Consider the following 25733-nt stretch of genomic DNA (forward strand, 5'->3'; position numbering starts at 1 on the left):
TCAGCCCGGCCCGCAAGGGACCAGAAACAGAGACAGAGCTGCCCCCCTTCATCCTGATGGAACCTGGAGGCCACCTCTTCTGGCCCCTCTGGAGTCCCTGCCTCCTTTGCCATCCTTCATTTTGACACGCCCAAAAGGACATCCCAGAGCACAACTCAAGCTGGAAGTTTCTGGAATTCATGAAAGAAGACCCGCACTGGTGGCGGAAGTGTTCCCAAGGCCTGGGTGCCTCACACCCCCAGGCCTGCCTGCTCCTTGGAGAAGGGTCCTGGTACCTCCTATTTTCCCAGCCAGGAGGCCTACGGGTTCCCACATTACCACATGAATGGGGCACAAGCCCCTGGTCCACTCGAGCAAACAATTTGGCTAGCAAATTGACATAATTATGAGAGACAGAGAGGGGAAAAAAGCGGCCCCCACCCCCGAGGCCCCCCAGCGGGTGGCTCCCGCCGAGCTCCTCCCTGGCTTTGTGGGCCGGGCGCTCAGGGCTGATTAGAAACCGTGTGGCCTTTTCAAGAGCCCTAAGTGATTGGCCCCCTTAATCTGATTACAATTTGCAGAGCCCCTCCAGCCGCCTCTGAAGGGCCTTTCTCAAGCACCCCGCTCGATGGTGCCGCACGCACACACACACACGCACACACACACACTTAGCACCCACTTGGGCCTGCTGGTGGGGTCTCTGCTCCTCTTTGTCATGCCTCACTTCCTCAATCAGGGACCTTGAGTGGCCCCAGTGGCTGCCCTCAGGCCCCAGTCCCCTCAAGGTACGCACGTCCTAAACTTCAGACGCACGCCAGGGGCCGGCACTGCCCTGAACACGCTGGGTCTCCTATTTTTATGGTCCCACACGGATACACCGCTCGGGCGGGCGAGGGGCACATGTGGACACCCCTTCCTTCCCCATCACCCCTCCTTCGTCAGACAGGACACTCTGAGCATCCAGTTCTGAGTTGCGTGACCCCATCAAGGGCTCTCTCCACAGCAGCTATATTTCTGGGGCTCCTCGGGCTGCAGCTCCCAGGGAATTAGGCCCGGCAGGCAGCCTGGGCACAGCCCAGGCACAGGCTGCTCCGACTACCCCCCCTGGGAACTCAGCCCTCCACAGCCACTTTGTAGCTCTTAATCCCTGAGGCTCAGCCACAATGGCTCCTTTTCCCATCCTCGTTTCTGGCTCTTGCAGGCCCAGCCTGGCCTCCCACCCCAAATGGAGCCCCCCCCCCCCAGGGGGGCAGCAGCTTAGGATGAGGGTGGGGTGGGGGGGCAAATCTGGGGCCAAGGCAGAAGGTGACAGAAGATGGGGCTCTGGCCTTGTTAGCAAACCACGCGTCGTCCCCCAGGAGGAGCAGGTTGGACCTGAGCTGGTAGCAAACATGACTTAGGGCCCTCCTGGGTGACCCCCTAGCCTGCTACACCCCCATACTCCAGGGCCCTTGGCCTGGAGGCCCTGAGAAGTGTTTTCTCCCCTTAGGAACCCCACTGTCTTCTCAGACTGTCCCGAAGCACTTCGTGTGGCTGGGCCAGAGAGCAGAGAAGCTGGAGTCCACGTTGAGATATTGGAATCAATGGGACCTGGGCCCCAGTCTCACCCTAACACCATCTTTAATAACCTGTGACCTTGGAAGGGTTACTTATCGTCTCTGGGCCTCAGTCTCCCCACCTGTGAGATGGGTGTGATAGAAGCTTTCTGTCAGGGTGGCTGAGAGGTTAAAGAGCAGAGGGCGCTTCAGGCACTCAGCAGGGCGCCGGGCAAACAATTGGCACCAGTCTGTGGCTGCTGTCATCATTTGTGTCAAGACCAGGAGGAAACCCGGGGTGCAAACACAGATGGGGGAACAGTCTCTGTGCTCTGTGCACCCCTGCAGCCCTGCTGGAAACGCCAGGCTCTGCAGTGCGGGTGCGGTGGGGGGAGCTTAGGACAAGCCTCGCAGGTGCCAACAATTTTTAGATCTCGTCCCCATCACAAGATGAGACGCAGAGCGAATCTGGGCAGCAGGGGTCCAGACCCAGGACTCTCCCTCCACAGGGCCCCGGGCACGGGCCCCCAGGACAGCCTCAACAGTGCCCTGAGGCGACGACCAACCCCTGCCTCGATGCCCTCCCCGTACAGCCCCCAGGACCCGGGTCAGGTAATGGAGGGGGACGGATCCCGCCCCGGCCCCTCAGAGCCCGGTGCTGCGCGGGGTCTAACCCCGTTAGCGGACAGCGGGCGGGCTCCGCGGGCAGGCTCGGGGAGGGTCTCCCCCGGCGCGCCCGCGCCCCCGCCCCCATGGACAGGCCCCTCCCAGGGGCTCGTGGGCGTGCCGCTGGGCGGGGCCGCCGGGCCGGGGGCTGGCGGCTGGGGCTCGGATCCGCGGAAATCAAAGCCGCCGCTCCCCTCCTCGCCACGCCGCACCCCTGCCGCGCCGCCGCGCACCTCCTCCTTTGTCACAATGTTTTTCAATCCGGTGAAGCAAACTGTCCAATTAGAGCCGGGGCCTCCAGCTTCCATCTTTGCCGACGTTTAATTAACATGCTCCTCTTGGCAGCTGCTGACAAGTTCCAGAAACAGGTTGTAAAGGGTTTTTGTCTTTACCCAGCATGGAAAATGAGGGGTGTTACATCGCGGGAACATGAATAGGTTGCATTTCAGCTCCCTCCTCCCCTCCTTCTCCTCCCCCCTCCTCTGGCACGGAGAATGAAGGCCTGAGTGTGTATGTATGTGTGAATTGTGAGGGGGGCGGGGAGGGCGGATTTGGAGGCAGGAGAGACCTTCTCCTCCCTCTCCCCTCACCCCTTCTTCCCTGGAGTCTTCGCTCCACAAAGGATCTGGATTTTTCTTCTTATTTGCCAGCTGGCAGACTTTTGCCTCACGTCTCTTTTAGCCATGCCAAATCTCGCCATGTTAATTCCCATCTCTGGGTGTCTGCACTTTCTGTCCCTATGCCATCGTTCTGGTAAACTCCTATTCAGCCTCCAAAACCCTGCTCCAGTGACCTGCTCTGGGAAGCCTCCCGGGCATTGGATGGCTGTCAGAGTTCAGGGTGGATCCCTGGTGTCAGGCCAGTCCTCAGCTAGACTGTGAGCTCCCTAAGGGTAGGAAGTGTGTGTTAGTCTGCCCAGGGTGGTGGCTGGCCACAGGAAGTGGGGAGAGCTAAACTGCTGAAACCTTCCCCCCCAATAGGGAGGAAAAGCTGGCTTGGCAGGGAGGAAGGAGGGAAGGGTTGGGATTGGGGGATTGGCTCAAAGGAGCCTTCCCTCCTATTCTCCCACCCTTCCCGAATGCCCTTGAACGGGCGTGAGATCACATGAAGAGCACGGTAAACATGGCAGTTTTCACCATGGGTGTGTTTCTGGGATGGCTGATGTGAAGTCAGGAAGGGCCTTGGAGAGAGGCCTCAGCCCATAAGCTGAGCCTGGCAGGGGGCCCCACGCTGGGGCAGCCTCCAGCACCCCAGATTCTTCCTCTTCAGCCTGGGATGATTTCCCTTGCATTGTGGGTGGCAGGTTGGTGTGGGAGGTCAGGACTGGGGCAGGAGGCCAGGTCTCTCAGGTCCTTTTCTCGCTCAGATTGGCCCTATTGGAGCATTCACACCCATTCTACAAAGAACACCAAGAACGTTTATTCACGGAGGCCACCATCTGCATGGCACAGAGTGGTCTGGGGGACACAGGGAGCAAGGGAGGTGCTGGCCAAGGGGCAGGCAGGGAGTGGAGGAGCCCAGCAGTTGGTGGCTGGCAGCTGAGTTGTCTCCTAGGAGGGCTCAGGTCCACTGCCAGCTCCCAGCCCCACTCCTGCCTGCTTTTCCCAGGATGTGGCCACCAAGACCCCTGGAGGCAGGCCTCCTGCAGCCAGAGCCTGGCTTGGACGCCCACTTTGTCTATAGCTCTTCCTTCTCCATTCTCAGGCAGGCCCCCTGGGATAAAGGGGAAGGGAAGTGAGGCACCCTGGGCCAGGCCAGCAGGTGGGGTGCTGCTCGCCTTGCTCTTGTGCTCCCAGCTTGATCAGCACCACTCCTTTGAGAGCGCTGGGACAGTCTGTGGAGCCTGCAGGGAGAAAGCCAAGAGCAGCAGGCCACTGTGGGGTCCTGCTATAGCCCCTCAGGCACCTTTACCTTTTCCAGAAAGGGTAGGCGTCAGAGACAAGTGTTTATAGCCCCGCTCTTCTCTATCCTTAAACCCCAAATCCTCTCCTGCCACATCACTCGGTCTTTGCCCCAGACACAGCTCTTTCCAAGCTCTGGCCTCTAAGGGGATCAAACAGCACTACTGAGTGCAATGGTAATGACCTGCAAGGATCCCAAGCCCACCACTTGCACTATGTGGCCTCAAAGAGCCTGAACTTCTCTGAGCTTAATTCTCTCATCTATTAGAAAGAGAGAAGTTGTTGCACCTGTCGTGTCGAGCTCTCTGGAGGGTGAGATGCAAAAGGCAGGGCTTGGTGCATTCCACAGAGGAGCAAGCAAAGGTGAGCTGATGGGAAGAGGGAGACAGAGAGAAGAAAGGAAGAACTAGCCTGAGCTGATTGACTGAATAGAGCCAGACCTGTCATTTCCACTTTTATGAATGAGGAAATTGAGGCTTCGTCGCTGGGTGAGGGGATCCTCAAAGTCACAACCAGTAAGCAGCAAAGCCAAGTGTGTAGTCCGGCTTGCTAGCAGTCTGACTCTGAGGCCATCAACCCCTGCGTGCCCACTCCAATCCAGGCAGGAGCGGTGGAAGCTTACATCCTCATTTCTTGATGCTTTTTTTTTTTTTTTTTTGCCCCTTTGTTGGTGGCATCCAGTTCCCAGAGCTGGGCCCCCATGGGGAGAACCTGCCCGTGCTCACCTGCTTCTCACCTGCCCTGGGAGTTTAAGGTTCTGACGGCTTGAGGGTAGAGTCCTCAGGATGCAAGACCGTGCTCTTTGGCTCCTCAGGCATCTGCAGAAAGAGGAGTGCAGCTCCAAGGGCCTTGTCCCAGGCCAGGCTGGTGTCCCTGGTAGGACTAGAACAGCCTGGGCAAGTCTGGAGCAGCGTATGGCGTGTGGCGGGCGCCACCTTGTGATCACTGTGCAGAGCGCACTCCAAGAAGCAGGGCCGTCCTTCACAGGTATCACGCCCTCTACATCAGGTTAGCCACTGTCCAGGGTGCTGGGGCACTGCAAGGACGACGCAGCGTCCTTGCCCCACTTAGAGCAATGGGAAAGCGTTCAGGTGACGCGCACTCTGACAATATGAGCTGCAAATGCACACGAGAGGCTGATAACCCGCCTGGAGGGGTGGAATTCCCGTTGTGCTGAATGAACCCACCTTTGAAGGATGAGTAGCCGTGTGCCAGGGAGAGGCAGCATGGCAAGCTCCCTGAACAGCAGGCAGGTCCAAAAGTAAGGTGGGGTGAGATATAGGGGAGGCCGGAAGCAGATAGCTGGAGTGGGGGCGGGGTGGATCAGCCTTGCCTTGGCTTCAAGGCTTTCATTTGATCTTAAAGACAGCCTCACCTGGGGTCCTGGGGAACATCTGTCTCATCCCATCCTCTGGAAAGCCACCTCATCTCCCAGGTAAACCACCCAGAGGCCAGGGGCTGAGGGGACGGCCTGATGGTGGCTCACTTCCACTGACACAAAATTAGATCTCAAAACCAAGCACTGCTGAAGGGTTTTCAGCAGACAGAAGGTGTGAACTTAGAATAAATTATAAAGATCAAAACAGAACCAAGAATGAACTTCTATGTATGGGAATTGATAAGATTTTTTAGTTTATCTCATTAGTGGTAAATCCATGTGATTTCTAATTGTGGTGTCTAAAATAGTTTAAGTTCTGACTGTAAATATGGAATGAAAATAATGCTGCTAAAAAAAGTTTATTAAGAATGTTATAACACAGATTACTTTGAGAGAGAGAGAGAGAGAGAGAGAGAGATATGAAGAGCAGGACCCAAACTGGGCATATAATCTCTGCTAAGAAAAATCTAGGCGGATTAAAAAAAAAAAAAAAAAGACTGGAGGGACATATACCCAAAATATTAGCCGTGCTTGAATTAGGATGATGGGGTTTCTTTCTATTTTTCTCTATTTCCAGATTTCTCTTAATGGGCTTCTATTCGTTTTACAATAAAAAGACAGTTTAAAGAGAATGAACTCAAAAGCGTTGTTAGTTATTTCCATGAAATTGGCTTACAGTGGATATCCATGAAAATTACCCAGGAAACTTTCTTTTTTTAACTTTTTTTTTTTAATTTGACAGACAGAGACAGCGAGAGAGGGAACACAAGCAAGGGGAGTGTGAGAGGGAGAAGCAGGCTTCCCGCTGAGCAGGGAGCCCGATGCAGGGCTCGATCCCAGGACCCTGGGATCATGACCTGAGCCGAAGGCAGACGCTTAATGGCTGAGCCACCCAGGCGTCCCCCGGAAAACTTTCTGGTGTGGTTTTAAAAATACAGAGCCAAATGAAAGGCAGTGATGGGCAGGTCCGTATCATAGGGGCCACACACAGAGCTTAGGTCCTGCCCTCTGTCATGAGGGGAAATGCAGGTAGTTGTCATCCCCACCATCTAATGCAGGTAAACACCTGCAACAAGGACTCGTCGGGAGGGAGGCCTGCCTGAAGTCACAGAAAGCCCAAATTGTGGCATGTTTTTAAAGAAACGGAGTTCTGGGACATCCTACTACTTTCAGCTTCTTGAACAATGTTTCTCAAGTTTGGTTTCTGTACTGCTACTTCTCTGGATGCTGAAAGCAATGGAATGTCACTCAGTTTTCTGGACCAGAATCAGCTGGGAACTTGTTCCCATGAGGAGGCCCTACTCAACTACAGTTCTGGGCTGGCACCTGGGAAGCTGCATTTTTACAAGGTCTCCAGGTGGTTCTTATGGAGTCTGAAGCTGAACACCACACTGGTTCTTAATCTGGGCTACATATTGGATTTCCCTGGGGAGGAGGGAGGGAGGGAAGGAAGGAAAAAAGGAAAGGAGGGAGGGAGGAAGAAAGGAAGGGAGGGAGGAAGGAGAAAAAAAAAACAAACAACAACCCCAAAACTCAATGTCCAGGCCCTAATCTTGGGGCTGAGGCCTAGGCTTGGAGCATCTTTAAGGTGATTTCAGTGCACGTGGAAGGGCCGTAGTTCTCAGAGGCGGGTGTGTTTTTCATCAGAATCGTGTGGAGGACTTGTTCAAACACAGTGCTAGGGCCCGCCCCTGAATTTTGGATGCAGGAGACCTGGGTGGGACTCAAGAATTTGTATTCCTAACACGTTCCCAGGTGCTGTGACTGGGGCACACAGGGGACCACACTTTGGGAATGACTGCTCTAGAATAATGCCTTCAGCCCCCAGGAGACACACGGCCTCTGGATGGAGGAGCAGGCTGCTGCAGCCTCTGTCCCCAACCCTCAGCTTCCAGTCCCGCAGGCCCCAGTTCGGCTGATGTGGGCAGGGTCTGTGGAGAAGGGATGCAACTCCCTTTGTGCAGGGAAACAAGTCCATGGAACTTACCTCCCAGTAGACTGCATCCTCAAAGCAGTTCTCGTCAGCGGGTTGTCCCCAGAATGGCAATTTCAAAATAATCCCTAAAGAAAGTTGGGGCTCACACGAGGTCAGGAACCACTTCTTCTCAGCCTACCCAGCCCTCCCCCTTAGCTGGGAAGCACACCCCCCCACACACAATCCAGTCCCACAGCCACAAGTGCACAGGATTCCTGGGGGCTCCAGGTTGACCTCTGGTATGTGCTTTTGGGTCCCCCACCCACAGCGGTCCCACCTTCTCTGGCGCAGCCACTTCCACTCACCCACGATGATGCCGCCCACCAGGGCCATGGCCAGGGACACAAAAAGACCAGCAGCCTGAAACTTGCCCTGCATGCTTGCGTTCCAGTTAGTCTTGAAACCATCAAAGCCAAAGGCAAGGGCAAGCCTGGGGTGGAGATCAGGGGAAGGTCAGGGCTCTGCAGAGAGGCCAAGAAACCACATGCCATCGCCCCACAAACGTGAGTGGGCACCGAGGCTCTGAGCCTTCCCCTGTGCAGTGGACAGATCACATCGTCTCTAAGGCTCTTGAGGAAGGACAGAGGTTGGGGAGAGAGGCCCATGGACAGTGGTTCAGATTGGGGAAGGCTAGGGATAGAGACGGTATGCTGGACCCCAGAGGAATAGTAGGAAGAAGGAATGGAGAAGGAAGGAGGGATTTCAGCTCCCCAACCCCTCCTCCATACTTACCCTTTTACTCCATACACATCAGCATTGGCGCAGGACGCCGTCACAGCACCCACGATGGCGCCGATGATGCCGGGCATGCCATGCAGGTTGTGAATGCCACATGTGTCCTGGATCCGCAGCCGGGCCTCCAGGAATGGCTGGATAGGGGGCACGGGTGTTACTCAGGCCCTGAGCTGTGGCAGGGGCGTGGGGAGGCCAGAATTTTGGAGGCCCCAAATACACGGAAAACCAGGATCCTCCAGCCCCCAGCCCCTTCCCTAGGGACCCCCCTCCTGTCAGGAACACAGAGACCCCCCGGATTCTCCAGCCCTCAGTCCCTGGCCTGGGGTCCTCACCGTCAGGTACACAAAACCCAGGGTGGAGACAATGCCACAGATGAAGCCAACGATGAGGGAGCCGTAAGGCATGAGCATCATTTCAGCGGCCGTTCCCACGGCCACCCCTCCTGCGAGCGTGGCGTTCTGGATGTGCACCTGGGTAGGGCGGGCGGGGCGGGCCGGAGCTCAGTCCTCTCCCAGAGTCCGCATCAGGACGCCGTGTGTGGGGGCTGCTGGCGCTGGGAGGCAGAGATGACTCCCAGGGCATCTCGTAAGCCCGCAGACCGCAGAGGGCCCCAACCCGGGCTCCACTCCCGCGCTCTCTGCACATGGGCACCCACACCCGGGCCACCAGGCTGGCCACTGTCCGCCGGCACAAATCGGCATACTTGTGTCGGGCCGGGTGAGCCCTCTTGGCAGGTCTGCACGTTCCCTGTAGCTCTGTGTGCGCCAGTGCGCATGTCTCATGGGCGCTACACGCACGTCTGCTGACGTCAGGCACCTGTGGGGCCCGACGCATGCGCAAACACCCATGCCGGCGTCTGTGGGCCCGCTACAGCACGAGCAGACCGGCTCTGAGGGCCGACCTGCGCCCGGTACGGTGCTGCCCGCTGCAGGGAGGACTTCAGTCCATCTCCACAGCAAACCCAGGAGGTAAGGACAGTTATTTTTGGATGTTTGCAGAGGAGGAAATTGAGGTGCAGGGAGACCACACAGTGAGCAAGAGGCAGGAAGGTATCTTGATCCGGGTCTGTGTGGAGCCAGAGCCCCTGACCTTGATCCTGTTCTGTGTCCTGGTCTGCCTGGGGGTGTTGGGCGCACACAGGCGTGGCCGCGTCAGTGTCTGATTCTCTTCCCCCTGATGCGTGCGTCCCTACCTCTCCGTGTGGTGAGTGTCCAGTGAACCCAGGGGCTCCTGGCGGTGTCCTAGCACACATACGCCCGTGTCAAGAAGCTAGTATCAGAGTAGTAAATAGAGAGGCGGTCTTCTTTTTATAGAAAAATCGACCAACACCTATGGGGTTTGGCCCCTCCCCACTAACGACAGGACAGAGTGTCCCAATGGTGTGAGAGGAAGGACGCTGTGAAACCGTAACCTCCACACAAACCTCCCCAGGGGAGTGGACAGGCACCAAAGGGGTTCCCTGTCTGAGTGTGTGGGACCGGGCAGGTGGAGGCAGCTTTTGGAAAGCTGAGGGCCAGTGTTTGGAGGATCAGAAGCCTGGCAGAGGGGAAGTGCCCCTGGCAACCTTACTGGGGCAGGGTTCTGATGGGGTACAGAACCCAGAAAAGCTGTCAGCACCCCAGGCTGGGAGGAGGAGAATGAGGAAGACGAGCCACTCATGCAGAGCAGCCAGTGTAACAGAATCTGGGAATCTGCTTCTGGGCTCTGATGAAAACCAGCTGTGGAATCTGAACAAATCATTTCTCCCCAAGACTCAGTTTTTTCATCTGTAGGATGGATGCGATAATCCTGATGCTGCCTGCTTCACAGAGTCGTTGGCAGGGCATGGTGATCATTGCCCACCGGGCACAGGCAGTCATAGTCACACCTCACCCTAGGGTTCCCCAGCTCTCCCCCTTCCCCCCGCCTCCGGCTGCTCACCATGTCCAGCTTGCCCTTCTTGTGCAAGGCGCTGGATAGTGCCACCGAGGTGAGCACGCAGGCTGCCAAGGAGCAGTAGGTGTTGATGGCAGCTCGGTGCTGGGCGTCTCCATGGTTGGACACAGCTGAATTGAAGCTGGGCCAGTACATCCACAGGAAGAGGGTGCCTGGCCAGATCAGACAGGACCGGTGGGCCCGAGAGAAGAGGTGTTAGATGGGCCCTACAGAGCTTAGGCAGACATCCTGTCCTTTAGTTCCAGAGATATCATATGACTCACACGCCCCAGCAGTTTCCCACCCCTGCAGCTTTACTCATGTCAGGGGCTCTTCCCAGAACATCCTTCCTGCCTTACTTACTACCTAACTTCCACTTAGCCTTCCACTGTGCTCCAAGAAGTCTACCCCAGCCCCATAACTGGGCTAAATGCCTCCCACCTTGCTCCCATAGCACCACGAGGGAGAATCTTTCCCCCTACTCTGGTTAGATTATCTGGTAACATTGCCATCTCTTCCACCACACTGTGAGGAGCTCCTTGAAGGCAGGGCTGGGTTTTAGGATACCAGAGTGGGTGGTTGATGTGTATTCTCTGAAATGAATGGACACAGGAAGTAGGAATTCACACCTTGCCTAGCCCAGGGGATGGACTGACCAGTTTCTGGTTACACTTCATTTGCCTTGGGACTTCCTAGGGAATACAGGATGAGTGACCAACTTCTTCCATCCCCATGGGAAAAAGGGACAAACATGTGGGATGCTGGAGGTGTTTACAGGCAACCCCCCTCTGCCTTTTCCCCAAAGGAAACTGCCTGCCACCCACCAGACCACATGGGGATCAGATGTAATTATGGCGGCCTAAATTCCTCTTGGAGACCTTCACCCATTATGGTGGTTCTCACTCCTCATGGTGGTCCTCACCCATCATAGAGGCCCTCACCCATCATGGCAGCCCTGAGTCATCATGATGGCCCGTATCCATCATGGCCGTCTTCACCCACCACGGTGGCCCTCAGTCATTATAGCAGGTCTCACCAATCATGGCAAAGAGGTCCGAGTGGTAGACAGCGCTCTGCCTCTCCTTGCTCTGATGTAGGCTGGGTCGGTAAAGGATCCAGGTCACTGTGAGCCCAAAGTAGGCGCCAAATGTGTGGATGGTCATAGAGCCCCCTGCGTCCTTCACCTGGGGTATAGGGATCTGTCAGGCTCTGATACCTTCTCTCCCTCCCATCTATTAGCACTTTCCTTCCCCACCCCTGTGAAACACACATACACACACACACACACACACGCACACACACACACAGAGCTCCATCTGTCGCTGATTCCACAAGCTGCAGGATGGAACCCAGGGCCCCCACAGACCAATCAGTTGGGAAGGTGAGAAAGAGGGGATCCCAGACCACAAGCTGTGAGCCTGTCAGCAAAATGCCAGGGCATCCTCACCCAGCAGATGGGGTTGTGCCCAGATGGGGAAACCCGGGCTTGGAGAGGACCTTGCTCAGTCACACAAAAGGGAAGATGTGAAGCAGAGCTAGAACCCAGGGCCACCCCCTACCTAGTTTATAACCCACTAGCTTCTACCGTATCTTAATTCTTGGGAGCCCTTCCCTTCCCTCTGGGCCTCCCCTCTCCACATTTCTCCCTCCACAGCCACTCCTGGCCCAACACCACTCCGTCTAAACTGCCACTCCTCATCTCCCCGGCATCCTGCCACACTCCTTGCCTGACAACCTCACAGCTGACCTCCCACCCCACCCCCACCCTCCTCTCCCCTGTTTCCCACAGTCAGAGCAGGCAGATTGGTTTCTTCCTCTTCTGTCCCTTTCTTCCCTACCCCACTCTGTGCCTCAAGTTCCTCCTTCACAAAGCGGGGGAGACCAGGGTGCCTTACTTAACAGGGCTGTCTCGAGGGTGACACTAGACAACTCGCGTACAGCGCCTGGCAAGCGCCTGGCACCCCCACAGGCGCTTGGTTGACTTAGCCTTCCTCCCCGTGCCCCCACCTCCCCTCTCTTCAGCTTCCTCTTCCTCCCCACTCAGAACCAATCTCGGGGGAAATTTCAGTCAGAATCACAGACTTGCTCCTTCACTGTAGACGGGGAATTCCAGCCAGAGAGGTGTGCTGTCCAAGGTCACAGGGCTAGTTCTTTGTTGACAGAGCTGGGCTTCCTGGTTCCCAGCCTGGCCGGTGCCTCTGTGAGCTTTGGGAACTGGGCTGAGCCCCTTAACCTCTGAGCCTCAACTGTCTCTTCTGTAAAGTGGGGTTAATAATTGCGCCTATCTCAGAGATGAGGATGAATGAGATAAGCCATGTGAAGCATTCAGAGCAGGCTCCGGCGAAGGGTAAGTGCTCTTTAAATGTCAGCAGTGATTGTTGTATTTTGACTTGGTACAGAGACAGGCCCAAAGGCTGTCATGAAATTCAAGAATTTCTGTAGCAGGTTGGGAGTATTTTTGAGGGCCTCTTAACTCCCACCCAAGATACTACATTCTCAGGCTATTTCAGATCACGCCATTGGCCCCACTACCTTCTTTCTTCTCCACACTTCCCACCCCAGCCAATTCCCAAGCCCATTGTACTCATCTCCTTTATATCACCTTATCCTTGTACTAGATCAGTCCCAGTCCCATTATCTCTCACCAGGGCAACAAGGACAGCCTCCTAACTGGGCTCCTCGCTTCCAGCTGTTCCCCTCACCACAGCCAAAGCCGCGTTTCCATTCCATGTGTCTGACTGTGCCACTCCCCTGTCTAAAATCCTCCAAGGCTCCCCACTGCCCTCATGACAAAAGTTGAGATTACTTAATGCCATCTCCTGGAGTCTTGATGATCCATGCTCCCCTCCATTACCCTTTAACCCCACCCCCCACCCCAGCACACCCTCTTCCACCTAGGTGGAGTCACCGGAGACCTCTCATTGTAGGCCTCCCTCAAGGCCTATGCACTCACTGTTCCCTCTGCCTCACTCCTTCTCCTGGTTATTTCCTACTTGACTTCTAGCTTTGACATCTCTTCCTCCAGGAAGCCTCCCTGACCTGTCCTGCTGGTCCCTTTAGGCCACCGAGCTCTTGACCCCACTCCTCATGATACTGCATGGTTACTGTCTGTTTACTTCCTGGTTCCCTCTCTAGATTGTGAGCTCCTTGGGGTCTAAGCAAGAGGCCTGCGCACCTCTGTATGGCAGTGCCTGGAGCATTGCCCAACGTGCAGTCAGACTCCAAAATGCATTTACTCGACAAATATTTGTTGAGCACTGATTAGGCATTGAACTGGGTACTGGGGATAGAGATGGGTGCAGACACATCAGGTTTATCAGAGAAGGAGAAATGTAAAGAGACCATAAACCAAGTCAATGTGAGAGATAATGACTAGGGGTGGGGGGAGCAGTAAGATAGAGGGCAACACTGTGGGGTTGGGGAGAATCTGGGAGGGCCTTTCTGAAGAGGTGGTATTCCAGCTGAGACCTCAGTAATGAAAATGACTGAGGGATAAGCATTCCAGACAAAGGGACTAGCAAGTGCAAAGGCCCTGAGGTGGGACCAAGCTTGATGTGTTGAGGAGTAGACAGCAGGGTGTGGCCAAAGCAAGGAAAGATGGGGAGAGAGTAGGTTATAAGCTTGGAGAGAAAGGCTGGAGCAGAACATGTGGGGTTTTATAACAAATTTGGATTTTACTTGAAGTGAAAATTTAAAAACCACTGGAGGGTTTTAATCAGGGGGATGGTTTTACACACATTATTAGCAGGTTTCCATGGCTGCTGGTGGAGATTGGCCTGAGGCAGTGAGTGGGGCAAGGATGAAGATAAGGAGATGAGTTAGGAGGAAGAGAAATGGTGGCTTGGGCTAATCTGGTGGCTGAAGAAAATGACAAAATGAATGACCGAATGTAGTGTGACCTAAAAGAAAAAACAAAACAAAAAAAAAAAAAAAAAAACTCTACCCCTTGTGGGAGGCAGGAGTGTTCCAGGCAGAGTCCAAATGTAGAGGAGTTGGGGGCTAAAAAGTGGATGAAGTCCCTGAATGACCTTCACCCCTGCAAAGGTACCAAAGAGGTATCTGAGCTAGAGTCAGAGGTCTAAGGTGCCCCTTACTTGGGCCATTGAATCGGCCAACTGCAAGGAGTGTCATTCCTGCCATAGCCCATGTGAATGTCATCTCTGGAGTTGTGCAAGGCACAGCCTATGCAGCTGTACATGTCTACCATAGCCATTCCCCTAGGATCCTTCCTTACAGATGTGCCCCCTCAATACACTGGGTCCTTTTCTTGGCAGAGCAACCTGGGAATGAGGTGTGCGTGTGCAAGAGTGTGTGCAGGAACACCCACTCTTTCCATTCGATATGCAAGAAAGAGAAAGGAAGGAGAAAACCACCATATGAGGAACCCCTGCTCTGGCCAGGTGCTGGACTGATTTGCTAGGTAGACCACCATCCCTGCCCAATAAATGTCATTACTCTCCCTTTAGAGATGAGGAAACTGAGGTTCAGAAGGTTAAGTGACTGGCCAAGGTTGCATTGAATCCAGCTGGCATGCCTCCCCAGCCCTCCTTTCTCTCCTTCCCTGCTGTCACCCGAAGTGCCCTCCTCTACCTCTACCCCCACTCCAAGCCCTGCTCACCTCTAGCAGGCTGAGGAGGATGTACTCATTCACCGAAAAGAGGGTCACTTGGAAGAGAGTCATGATGAGTAGCTGGACAGGGCTGACTTTGCCCAGAACTGCCCCGAAGGCCACACAGACAGAGCCCACGCAGAAGTCCGCATTGATGAGGCTGTGGGGAGACAGATCAGGGGAGGGCCTGAGGAAACAGCGAAAAGTGGCACTCCAAGCCCCAGGTTTGAATCTGGATGTTGGTCATCTGTGAGTTTGGCCTCGCAGCTTAACCTTTCTGAGCCTCAGTTTCATGGTGTGGACATGAGTACATAACATCTTAAAGCTACTCTAGGAATGAAAAGAAATAACACGTGAAAGGGCCAGCACAGCAATGGCAGGTACCAGATGCTAGACCCTTCCTCTGTGGCTCCCATCCCAGCGCCCCCTCCTTGCAGACAGCTCTTGTTCAAGGCACCCAAGTCGTCTGGCTGCTGTTGTGGAACATGCCCCATATTTGGGGACTTGCTCTGCCCTCCATCCTCTACCTGCCCTTCCAGAACCTCCCCTGACTGCTTCCTCTTTCAGGAAGCCTTCCTGGATTCCTCCATGCAGATGTGGTCTCTGCCTCCAGACCCTTATCTCTCACTCTGCACATGCCTCTCTTGCTGGCTACCAGGGCCCCGCTTGGGTTTGAGCTCTCATGACTTCCTCTTCACCTTACCCCGGAGAGAGGATTTGTGTCCAGGGAAGAAAGAGAGGCCTTCCTGCAGGAGGTAGGGAGCTGGGGGCTGGTAGAAGATGGCAGGAAGGCCAAAAGAGAGAAGAGAGGCTGAGGAACACCTAAGTTCTTCTTAAATAGGGACCCTGAAAGCCTGGCCAGCCAGTAGAGGGCTGATGGAGAGGCAGACAGCCAGGTGGATGTCGTGCAGCCAAAGGAGACCCTGGTTCCAGCCACATGCCTGCCTAACCCAGGCCTTCCTGTGCTCATCCGGCAGCAAAGCTGTCCTGGATTCCAAGGCAGAGTCATGAGAGTTGTTAATGGTGGCGGGGTGTGGATATAGGGACAGTAGAGACTACTTCCTCAAGCCATTCACATCTAGAGGAAGTGCCCCTGCGCCATGGTCAGGTGTGTGTGTGAGAATCAGGAGGGGAGTAAGAAGCCAGCTGACTGTAGGACCAGGGTGTGGAATGGGGGCTGTTCTGTCAGGGTCCCTCTCAAGATGAGGATGTTCATTGGAACCTTTGCTTCCCTAGGAGCCTTGTTCACTGCTATGTCCCCAGGGCCTCACACAGGGCCTTGCTGAAGGAATCATGGCAGTCACTAAGTGCCAGGCACTGAAATACCTGCTAGGTACTGCATATTCCCTCCTATACCACACCCAAACCCGAGGGGACAAGTGCTACTACTAGCCACATCATAGGGATGGAACAGGGAGGCTTAGAGAGGCCAAGTTATTTGCTCATGTTCCCATAACCGTAGCCAGATGACCCATCTGACAGAGGTGACCATGGGGAAGGAGTGAGAGGGAGAGCAGAAAAGCCCACACCCTGGGCCATCAGCTCCCGGGAGATGGAGGTTTGCATATCACATCTCCGGGGGGCCCACGGAGGCTCAGGCACAGCCTGTACAGGGCATCACCCTGCAGTGACAGCTGGGACCTGGAGGACTCGTCAGCAGGGACAGGACAGAAGCCAGGAGGAGGGTCTGGGGACAACACGATCATCCAGCCCTGAGTGCCAGAATCGGCTCCAGCTCAGGTGCTGAAAATCAATTCCCTGAAAGCCAATTTGCCAAAAACTAATTTGTCAAGTGACCAACTTGCCAAATAACCAGTTCACCAAAACCCTGCCAACTCACAAAGTTTATGATAATTACCTTTGAAGATTTTAAAAAGTTTTATACTTTAGTTTTTTCATCTAGCCATAGCTCTTTTGCAGGGGTGGCCAATTAAATATATCACAGGTGTTTTCATACTTTGGGTCTACAGCTTTGGGAGTGAGACTTTCTTGTGTATTTTGAACTGCATGGTGATATGTGTGACAACGATTTTATGTGCGAAAGACTGACTTATTGATTCCAACGCATTTTCTATCTAGTCAACTATTTTTCCAGTTTCTCTTAAGTCATGGCTTCACTGACTGGCTTGAGTGAATTAATATCTTGCAATTATTTGGCATATGTTTTAAATTTCAGACACCTGGCCTATGATCCCCGGTTGATGCCCTCTATGTGACGTGGTTTGATGGCAAATTGCCTCTAAACTCTTTCTGTGGACTTGGTCTTCCAAGCAGGCTAATGAGTGGTCATTGCATACCTGCCCCTCGCCCTCGGGGCCCCGCCCCCGCCCTCCAGGACCCGCCCAGGACCCGCCCCCACTCGCCGCTGGGCCCGCCCCGCACTCACTTTTCCACGCCCACGTGAATGTAGCCTTGGTAGTAGGAGTGGAACCAGCCCTGCATGAGCAGCGCCCACTGGATGCCGAAGGCCGCCAGCAGGAAGTTGAAGCCCACAGAGCTGTAACCGTAGCGCTGCAGGAAAGTCATGAGGAAGCCGAAGCCCACGAAGATCATCACGTGCACATCCTGGAAGCCTGCGGGGAGAGCGCAGCCCGGGGTCTCGGTGGCCTGGCCCGCTCTAGCCCTGTGGCTGGGCCAGGGCCTCCTGCCAGGCACAGGGCCTGGTGTCTTCCGGGCCGCTGGGCCCTCAGGTAGCCTCCTGAGCCCCCTCCTCCCATCTCTGCAGCTGGATCCTGGGACTAGGTGCAGTAATGAATGGTTTTGCTGACGGTAGAACAGCCACCACCCCCATCTTGTCTTAAGAACCTCTGGAGGGGGCTGGGCTGGAGGGACCGAGGTGAGCCTCCGCTTTAGACCTCGTTCTAATGCCAAGACACGCCTGAGCGCCCCCTCGGGAGATGACAGCTTCTGCTCTCCACCCCCTCCCAGGGCAGAGGTGGGCAGGCTGGGCATTTGAAATTGGAGCCAGGCTGTGGCTCATACCTAGAATCTAGGGTCTAGAACCCATACTTTCTGCACCCTTGCTCCCTCACCTCCATTTCTTTAGTACAGAGAAGTTAGTCTCATCCGGGCCTGAGTCCCTCCACGGGCCAAGCACATGAGTCAATCACCGCCCCACCCAAGAACATCACATCCCACCTCCACCCCCAGCAGGTACACTTTCTTGCATCACCGAGACCCGAATTTGGACCCCAGTTCCTCCATCTGCTGGGCAGATGACTCTGGAAAGCCAGGTAACATCCTTGGTCTCAGCGCCTTCTATAATGCTTACTCACAAAGCCTGCAGAGATTAAATGTGGGTGTGTAGGTAAACCATCTAGCAGTGTCTGTCCCATAGTAGGTGCTCAAAATGGACAAGTGTCAGTATTGTTGCTTTATTATTATTTATTGTTACTTAGGCATAGGCTAATTCTGCATTTTGAATCAACTCTTCTACCAGCTCTTGGTGTGTGACCTTGACAAGCCACTTCCCCTCTCAGAGCCAGTTTACTCCATAAAACCAAAGGATGGATTAGAATGACCGTAACTGTCCTCCCAGTGCTAACATTGCCTGATTCTAGAGTCCCAGAAAATAATAGAAGACAAGAGCTTTGGGAAGCAAAGAGAGTTACCAGAATATAAGGCTCTAAGAGGATCCACAGGTGTTGCAGGACACAGGAGCCAGATTGAAGGGTTCGCACTGGCCAAATCTGGGATGGTTTGAGCACCAAAATAATTACGTACTGTAATGAATTAAAACCATTGCAAAATAAGAACTCGGAATAGGAAATAAATAAACGAGAACGCGGAAAGGGCTCTTGCTTGTAACAGAATGCTGAGAGCCAGACAGTTAAATGTGGAATGAGCGCCGAGGTTGGAAAATCGTGATTTTCACAGTAAAGATTCCATCAGTGGATGCTAAATCCGGGGGGAAATTTTGATGAAGAGCAGAACATTTGCATTGTCTTCAAGAGTCTCCCTATAGACTGTGAGTCGCAAGGGATTGAAAAAAACAACCTGATAATTATGAAGCGGAGAAACAGGACGACTTCTCAACTGGGTGGTCAAAATTAACCTCACCCTGAGGGACACATAGACCATCACGGGCCTTCAGATGTGATCATCTGAAGGAGACTTATCCACCTGGATGGTATTTTAGCCCAGCAGGCATGATCCCAGTCTACTCACAATGAAGCGTCAGACAAACAGAAAACGAGTAACGTGCCCTTAGAAAGGAGGACAGCACTGAGGCTGTAGTCTTGAAAAAGGTCAGTTTCGAAAAAGGCAAAGGCTGCAGAGGTGCTCCAGATTAAGAGAGACTAAGGAGACGCGCCGACCACATTCACTCCTTAACTCTGCACTGGGTCCTGGATTCGGCAGGGGGAGTGCAAGGAGAGCTGTAAAGGTTGTTACTGACAAAAGTAGAAAATAATCAGAAAATAGGGTTGAAGAAATTAGGAACCGTATATTAAGGTATCACACAATGTAGATTGATGAACTTGATTAGTCTGGTTATGGAAGAGAATACTGTTCTCAGGACACATCCTAGAGTCATGAAGGTGACATCAGGGCCATGGCATGTGTAACGGACCCTCAGATGGTTCAGAGGAAACAAGTGTGTGTGCGTTTCTGTGTCTACGTGCGGAGAAAGAGAGAAGGAGCAGGTCGCTAATTGGAGTTACAGAGTATATAGTGCTCTTTATGCTATTTCTGTTTTAGCAACTTTTTGTAAATTTGCAATTCTTCCCAAGTAAAAAGTAAAAAAAAAAGGGGGGGGGGTAACCTGCAGGGCCCATCTACCTGCCTCATTGTTCTTTCCTCATTCCTGCCGCCCCCCACCCCATGCACCGGCCGCACTGGCGTGGTGTGTTCCTCAGCCCTACTCGGGGTCTCTGCCTGTGGCCTCCCCCTGCCTGGGGTGCTCTTCCCGCAGAACAGAGGCCAACAACCTCTTTTCCTGCAGATCTCAACAAAACATCACCTCATCACAGAGGCCTTCCTGACCCTCCGGTTTAAAGGCGGTTCTCTCCCTCCCGGCCCCCTCTTCCTTCCTTTCTAGTTCTTATTACAGTCTGCAGTTAGGTGTGTTGCCCAGCCCGCTAGACTGGAAACCCCCCAGAAGGCGAGGCTGGGCCTTTTTCCTTCCCTCCGTTGTTCCCCAGCACCCAAGGGGAGGCAGCAGTGCTGATGCTGCAGCGGCCCTAACCTTGCCTGTCCCCAGCTGCTGCATCTGCCGCCCCCCCCCCCAGGTCTCCCTGGGGCCCAGGCCACAGCCCCCTTGGCTAGCGGCCACCTGGAGGAGGCACTGGCACAGTGCAGGGTGAGGGTGGGGGGCATGCCAGCTGATGCAAGAGAGCCGTGGGTCTCCCCCCAGCGTGGTGCTCTGAGCTGCTGTCTGGAGACCTGTGCAAATTTGCACGAACAAACAGCAGCTTGGTGTAGGTTTCACAATGTGTGCAGCTGATTTCGTGTTTTATCGCGTTTCATGGTTTATCACGTTTCCAACTGTTGTGGGGGGATCCGAGCTAATGCGTGTGAGGCACCATACGTGGCATCATGGTTATTCTTGGGAAGAACGGATGGGTGGCAGACTGGAGGAGAGGTGTGAAAGAGGGAGGTGACACTTTCAGACTACAGTTCCAGCAGCAGGGAGGGGAGCTGGCAGGAGGGCAGGGCTGCTGATAGACACTGGGAGTTGGGAGCTGGTGGAGTGGGAGGGAGGGGCTGGGTCTGGTGCTGGCCTTGGAGTTGAGAGGACCACAGTGGGGTGGGGGAGTCATGAGGTCGGCAGGGCAGATGGGAGGAACGGAGCCTGGCTATGAGGGGTGAAGCGGGGATCTGAGATGGGGGGGCAGCCCCGCAGATGGAGCTGTGAGTCAGAATGTGGGCACAGTGAGGGGGAGACAGCAGCTGAGAACTGGCTTGCCTTTGAAGCTAGCAGGCTGGACAGGGAAGGCGCTGGCAGGGGGTGGGAGGAACTCCCGGGAAGAGGCAGCGTCACAGAGGGTGGGGGCCTTTCGGCTGTTTGGTGGCAGAGAAGAACCATGTGGGCAGGGACGGAGGGTGGGTACGGTGGGGGGTCTTCCTTCGGGATAGGTGCAATTTCAGGGCTGCCTGAGGTCCTTCCCTCTCAGCGCACTGTCCCTGCCTGCCCCTTCTCACCAGTTCTCTGTCCTCTTTGACTCCCCTAACTCCCCAGCTGTCCTTACCTCTCTCTTTGCCCCTCTCTGGGGGGTGTCTTTTTCTTCTGCCCCCACCTTAGGCACACAGATGCCAGCTTCCCTCTCCTTGGGCACCTCCCCGTTCATTCTCTTGCTCCCTTCCTGTTTATCTCCCAAACTGGTCCTAATTTAGAACCCCAATCTACCAGCTGATTAATTTATGTTTTATACAGTTTGGTGCTACCTAAAATGCTTTTACAAGTAATGGTTTGAAGTTCCCAATTGTGTGACCTTCGGGAAGAACATCATCTCTCAGAGCTGCAGTTTCTTCTTCTGTAAAATGGGGTGAGTGCACGTGCTTGGGTAGTGCTCACCCCAGAGCTCTGTGGTGCACATTTAATGACTTCATCCAGCCCTGGGTAGAGGCCTGGCTCTTTAGCAAATTGATCAATCATATTAGCTACTATTTCTCTTTTTTTCCTCTTTCAAGGCTGTCCTTGTTTTGCACTGAGTTGGCAACTTGCTGTAGATCAGTGGAAGTTGGTGAGACACCTCCCCTTCCCCCCTCTTTGGCCAGCTTGGGGTGACACAGCAGTCCTCTCTACCCGGAGACCACCCCCCACCCCCATGGGGCACAACTGGCATGCTGGCTTGCAGCCACGAGAGCTGCCACAAGGGGGCACCGGTACACAGCGGTTCCCACTCTCCCCTTCTCCACCCTCTTCCTAGCTCCCACTCTCCCTCGCCTCCAGGATGGGTCTCCAGTGAAGCTGGCCTTGGCTCTGAAATATCTGAAATCTGAGGACAGAGTTGCCCCTGCCGCTGGACCACGGCAGCCTCCTCCCCTCTGCTGCACCGGCACAGAAAGCGTTGAGCCCTGCCTGGTGCAGGCTAGTGCCTCTCCCTTCCTATTCTCTGCAGGCCAGCCCAACCCAGCCCAAATTTTCCCTTGAGGCCTCCTGGCCAGGCCCTCACTTCCCCAAGGCTCTGTGCCCACCTCTCCCACACCTTAGAGCTGACCACAGAACCACCCCCTCACCAATGTCCCTGGCGCAGAGGCCCGGGAAAGCAGGTGGGCTGTGTTGGGGTCCCTGCCTGTGTCACTGACTATGACGAGTGTTGGGCACATCTCTAAGGCCCACTTCCGGCACCACAAGATGGAAAGAAATGCCCTGGCTGACAGAGCCTACAGAAAACACTCGTAAGTGGGGAGAGCGCAAAGGCATTTACATGCTAACATGGTTGAAACTAACATTCAGGGAGACACTCCTTGGCCGTATCTCTAGAGAGATGCTGTGCCTCCATTCATGTACCTTCGGCGCCAGAGCACTCACTCCCCCCTGAGGACGCTTGTTACCAGCCTTCACTGTCCCCTCACTTCATGCCCCCAGCTGGGCCACAGCAGTCACCGGCCATCTTCAGTTCTCCTGGGAGATCCAGGGCCTTAAATTACATTTCCGCTTCACAGATGAGCATACCAAGGCTCACTCCATTTAGTGATGGACCCAGATCTGTTTAATTCCAGAGTCCAGCTTACGCTGCCCTCTGAGACTTGTGGGAAAGCTTGTCTTTTATTAAATGGAGCTGAGTCTGAGGTGCAGGTCCCAGGACTTCAGAGCAAGCCTGGCTGCTGTGGCTTCATGATACAGTCTTTCTGGTGTTGAAACTATGGCATCCTCTGCCCTGGGTCATCTCCTAGAAATGTGTCCTGCTCCTCCTTCAGTCTTTGCAGGAAGTTTCAGGAGCCCAGACTCTGATGGCTCCTCCTCAAGCCAGCCTCCCCCCGCCACTGCCAACAGCCACTTAGGCCCCAGAGCGCCAGCCTGTGAGGAAGCTTTGGAGCACAGGCCTCTGAGGGCACTGTCAGGGCAGGTCGCTAGCTGGCTCTGTGCCTGCTGCCTGCCGAGAGGCCCACGCCTGGGAAGCAGTCCTGAGGCCCTCCTCCCTGAGGTCCAGTCTGCGCCAGCTGGAACTAGACTCTTCTGGAAACCAGAGATGCCCAGCAGGCTCCACTAATCCCCCGGGGAGGGAATGAGGCCCGCATAGGTGTTGTGTTGACAGCCTAGAGCCAAGAACCCCAGAAGGTACCACAAGGGCGTGCCCTCATCCCAGGCCCCTGGGAATTGCCACACTGGAGTCCCACCTGTGCCAGGAGGCCACGTGCCCTCTAAGTCCTAACCATAACCACCATGACCAGGTAGACCAGAAGAGGGTCTGGCAGGAGGAAGGGGAAAGGTGAGCCTGGAGGAAGGAGAGTGAAGGAGAGGAGTGTAGGGCTCCTACGCTGGCTCTCTTGTTTCCTGGTCATTCCCCCTCTCTGGCCTTAGTCTCCTTTTCTGTAAAATGGGATCCCCAACACTGCCTTCCTCCTGGGTGGTGGGGGTGTCAAAGGAGAGAATGCACATCTGCTAGCCTGCATTGTTGCCACTACTTGCTAAGGAATCCTGAGGCCAAGAGTCTCTCCCTATACTCCTCTCCTCTCTGTCACTTCCTGAATGATGACCAAGAGCTTCCCAGCACCCACGGGGGAAATGGCAGGAGAAACTCAAGCCCTCCTTGATGGCTGGGGCTGTCTCATCCCCCTTAGCAACCTCCCTCCTATCCCTTTCACAAACCCTACTCTTGGGCCACTCTGTACAACTCACGTGCTCCCCGCATGTCTGCCTGGCTTCCCCCCTCCTCACTGTCCCACTACCATCCAGGAAGCTGTCTCATCTCTTCTGCCCAGAGAACCTGACACCGTTGAGGACAGGGTATTGGGGTGCTCTCAATGAGTCTGGGAGCCCTTTGGGGTCAGAGACCCAGGATTGTTTATACAGAGTGGCCATAAGTCTTGGTCTCTTGGAGGAGTCGTGGTTTACGTGTGCGTCCTGGCAAATTACTACTAGCACAACTCCCCCTCCTCCTCACTGTCAGAAGTGCTACTAGTTGATAAATTATATGGCCACCCCATAGGTAAGTGATTGTTGTGTGGATAAATGAAGGTGGAGTATGGAAGGTGGGTGTGGATAGAGTGGGGATAGGAGCTGGGGAGATGTGAGGACCACACCCCGCATTGGGAAGGTTTTTAGCTCCTATTTTAGGGCTTCGAGACTTTCCACCGCCTGGACTCATCAAGGACCTATGAATGCCCATGGGAGACCTTGCCTCCCGTGCTTTGCTGAGACACTGGCTTTAGGCCAAGAGATGAGCAAAAGGCCATTGAAGGAGTAGAACAGGCAAAGGAGGATCTCAAGCTGGCCTGCCTCTCCATTTGCCGGGTCAGTCCAAGGAGAGTAAAGGTGGACAGTGAAGGACAGATTTGGAGTCTAAATTCTAAGGCCACACTGTCAAGATCTCTTAAAACACAACCCCGAGTGGAGCCCAGTAGAGGCTGTGGTCTCAAACAGCCCAGGGTACACCCACCCTTCCATCACCTCCCTTCTTCAAGACACCATATTTCTATTAATGTAGCCTGTGATTACGTTAGCTTTTTGGCAGCCATTTAATATGGCTGGCTCCCACTGAGTTGACAGGCCCCTCACCCTTGCGTTTGTTCATTCAGGCCATCATCCTGTATTTTTGCAGTTATTTATTTGGAGCTAAGTGAAATGTTACTCCTGAGGGTATTCAAGCCACGGAGGTAACGCCAGCCGCGTAGGCGGCTATTGCCAATGAGCTTTAGGGTCCCTGCCGAGACCAACAGTCCATGACCATGTGAGCACCACCAAGTTGGAATGATTGTCATTGGCTGCTGGTGGATCGTGTGGGCAGTCAGAAAGTACACGGGTATGGAAAGAGCCCTGGGCTGAGTATCTGGAGGTTGGGCCGACCTCAGTGACCTTGGGCCAGTTTTTCCAACTCCTGAGTCCTAGGGCATCTGTGCTCAGTGCTCTTCCAGTGATTGCTTCCTTAGGAAGTGAGGGCTCCATGGCCAGCCCCGTGCCAGAGCTCGACGGGCACTGTCTCACACCAGCCTCATCCCAGATGCATAAGGCAGATGTGGGCCTAGACTCTCAGCGAGGTTGACACGGGCCTAAGGCCACCTACCTGGTCAATGGCAGAAGCATGAGAAAAGTGAGGTCTGGCGACTCCAAGGCCGTGCTCTTAAGGACAGCACCACAAATACCAGAGAATTCAGGATGTATGTTCTTCTTCTCCAAGCCAGAAGAGGGTAGGTGCTACAGTCCCACACACCTCTCCCCGCAGCAGGGCTGGCAGGGCAAGGAGCCATCCATCCAGCACCCCTTGACATGGGACCTACCCCCTTATGTGGAGAGTGTGGGCGCAGCTGGACAAGGGAGCCAGGGTCACCCCCTGGTCGGTGACTGAGATGGGACTCGGGTCGGTCTTCGGAGGACAAGTAGGGCTCTCTGACAGGGAGGCTGGAGGCTTCTGATGGCACCTGGAGTGAGCTCCCCCTGGTGAGTTTTCCCTATTTCTTTAACGCAGGGAAAAGGAGTTGGTGCGCTTGTGGCCCTTTCTCAAGCGTGCTCTCCAGGGACTGGCGGGTGCCCGGGTAGGGAGGGCCAGGGGGCTGTGAGCAGCTTCTCCTCCTCCAGCCCCCGCCCCCTTCCCGCCCCCTGTTCCCGAGCAGCAGGCTGCGCAGGTGCAGCGAGGCTGGGCTCTCTGCCGGGTGGCGGGGACCTGCGGGGAACGCCTCTGGCGGGCCTGCGGGGTGGCCGGACTTACTCGGGTAGCGGTAGTAGAATTCGTTCTCCATGTCGCTGGTGGAGTTCTCTTGCTCCTTAGTGTCCAGCCAGTGGGGGTCAGCATCGGAGTCATAGCGTACAAACACGCCAAAGAGGACCACCAGGGCCACCTGCAGGAGCAGGCAGGTGACCGGCAGCCGCCAGCGGAGATTGGTGTTCCAGACCATGCTGTGTGTGTGTGGGGGGGTGCGCCTGGCCGAGGAGGGCAGC

The 25733-nt window shown here is 54.8% G+C and overlaps 1 protein-coding gene across 2 annotated transcripts; it reads right to left on the minus strand.

Moving 5' to 3' along the window:
- Window positions 1-3592: 3592 nt before the first annotated feature.
- On the minus strand, window positions 3593-25733 carry RHCG (Rh family C glycoprotein). 2 transcript variants are annotated; one of them, XM_026510456.4, is made up of 11 exons: window positions 25504-25733; window positions 17079-17265; window positions 14702-14852; window positions 11120-11267; window positions 10090-10256; window positions 8502-8639; window positions 8167-8303; window positions 7740-7864; window positions 7447-7520; window positions 4818-4899; window positions 3593-4023 (listed from the first exon to the last, which is right to left on the minus strand). In XM_026510456.4, the coding sequence occupies exons 1-10, from the start codon at window positions 25688-25690 to the stop codon at window positions 4831-4833; spliced, it is 1383 nt and encodes a 460-aa protein (XP_026366241.1). In that variant the 5' UTR covers window positions 25691-25733; the 3' UTR covers window positions 3593-4023; window positions 4818-4830. The 2 variants fall into 2 exon arrangements, with proteins under 2 accessions (XP_026366241.1, XP_057159700.1); XM_057303717.1 differs by having other exon boundaries at window positions 4807-4899.

This window comes from Ursus arctos, unplaced genomic scaffold, assembly GCF_023065955.2.
Source record: "Ursus arctos isolate Adak ecotype North America unplaced genomic scaffold, UrsArc2.0 scaffold_28, whole genome shotgun sequence".
NCBI lineage: Eukaryota > Metazoa > Chordata > Mammalia > Carnivora > Ursidae > Ursus > Ursus arctos.

Excerpts from the sequence above, each read along its gene's own strand:
- RHCG (XM_026510456.4), bottom strand. The coding sequence starts at position 25,690 with ATGGTCTGGAACACCAATCTCCGCTGGCGGCTGCCGGTCACCTGCCTG. Across the intron at positions 7,521-7,739 it reads GGTGGGCGGCATCATCGTGG|GGATTATTTTGAAATTGCCA; the intron begins GTGAGTGGAAGT and ends AACTTTCTTTAG. Across the intron at positions 4,900-7,446 it reads AGGATGCAGTCTACTGGGAG|ATGCCTGAGGAGCCAAAGAG; the intron begins GTAAGTTCCATG and ends CTCTTTCTGCAG.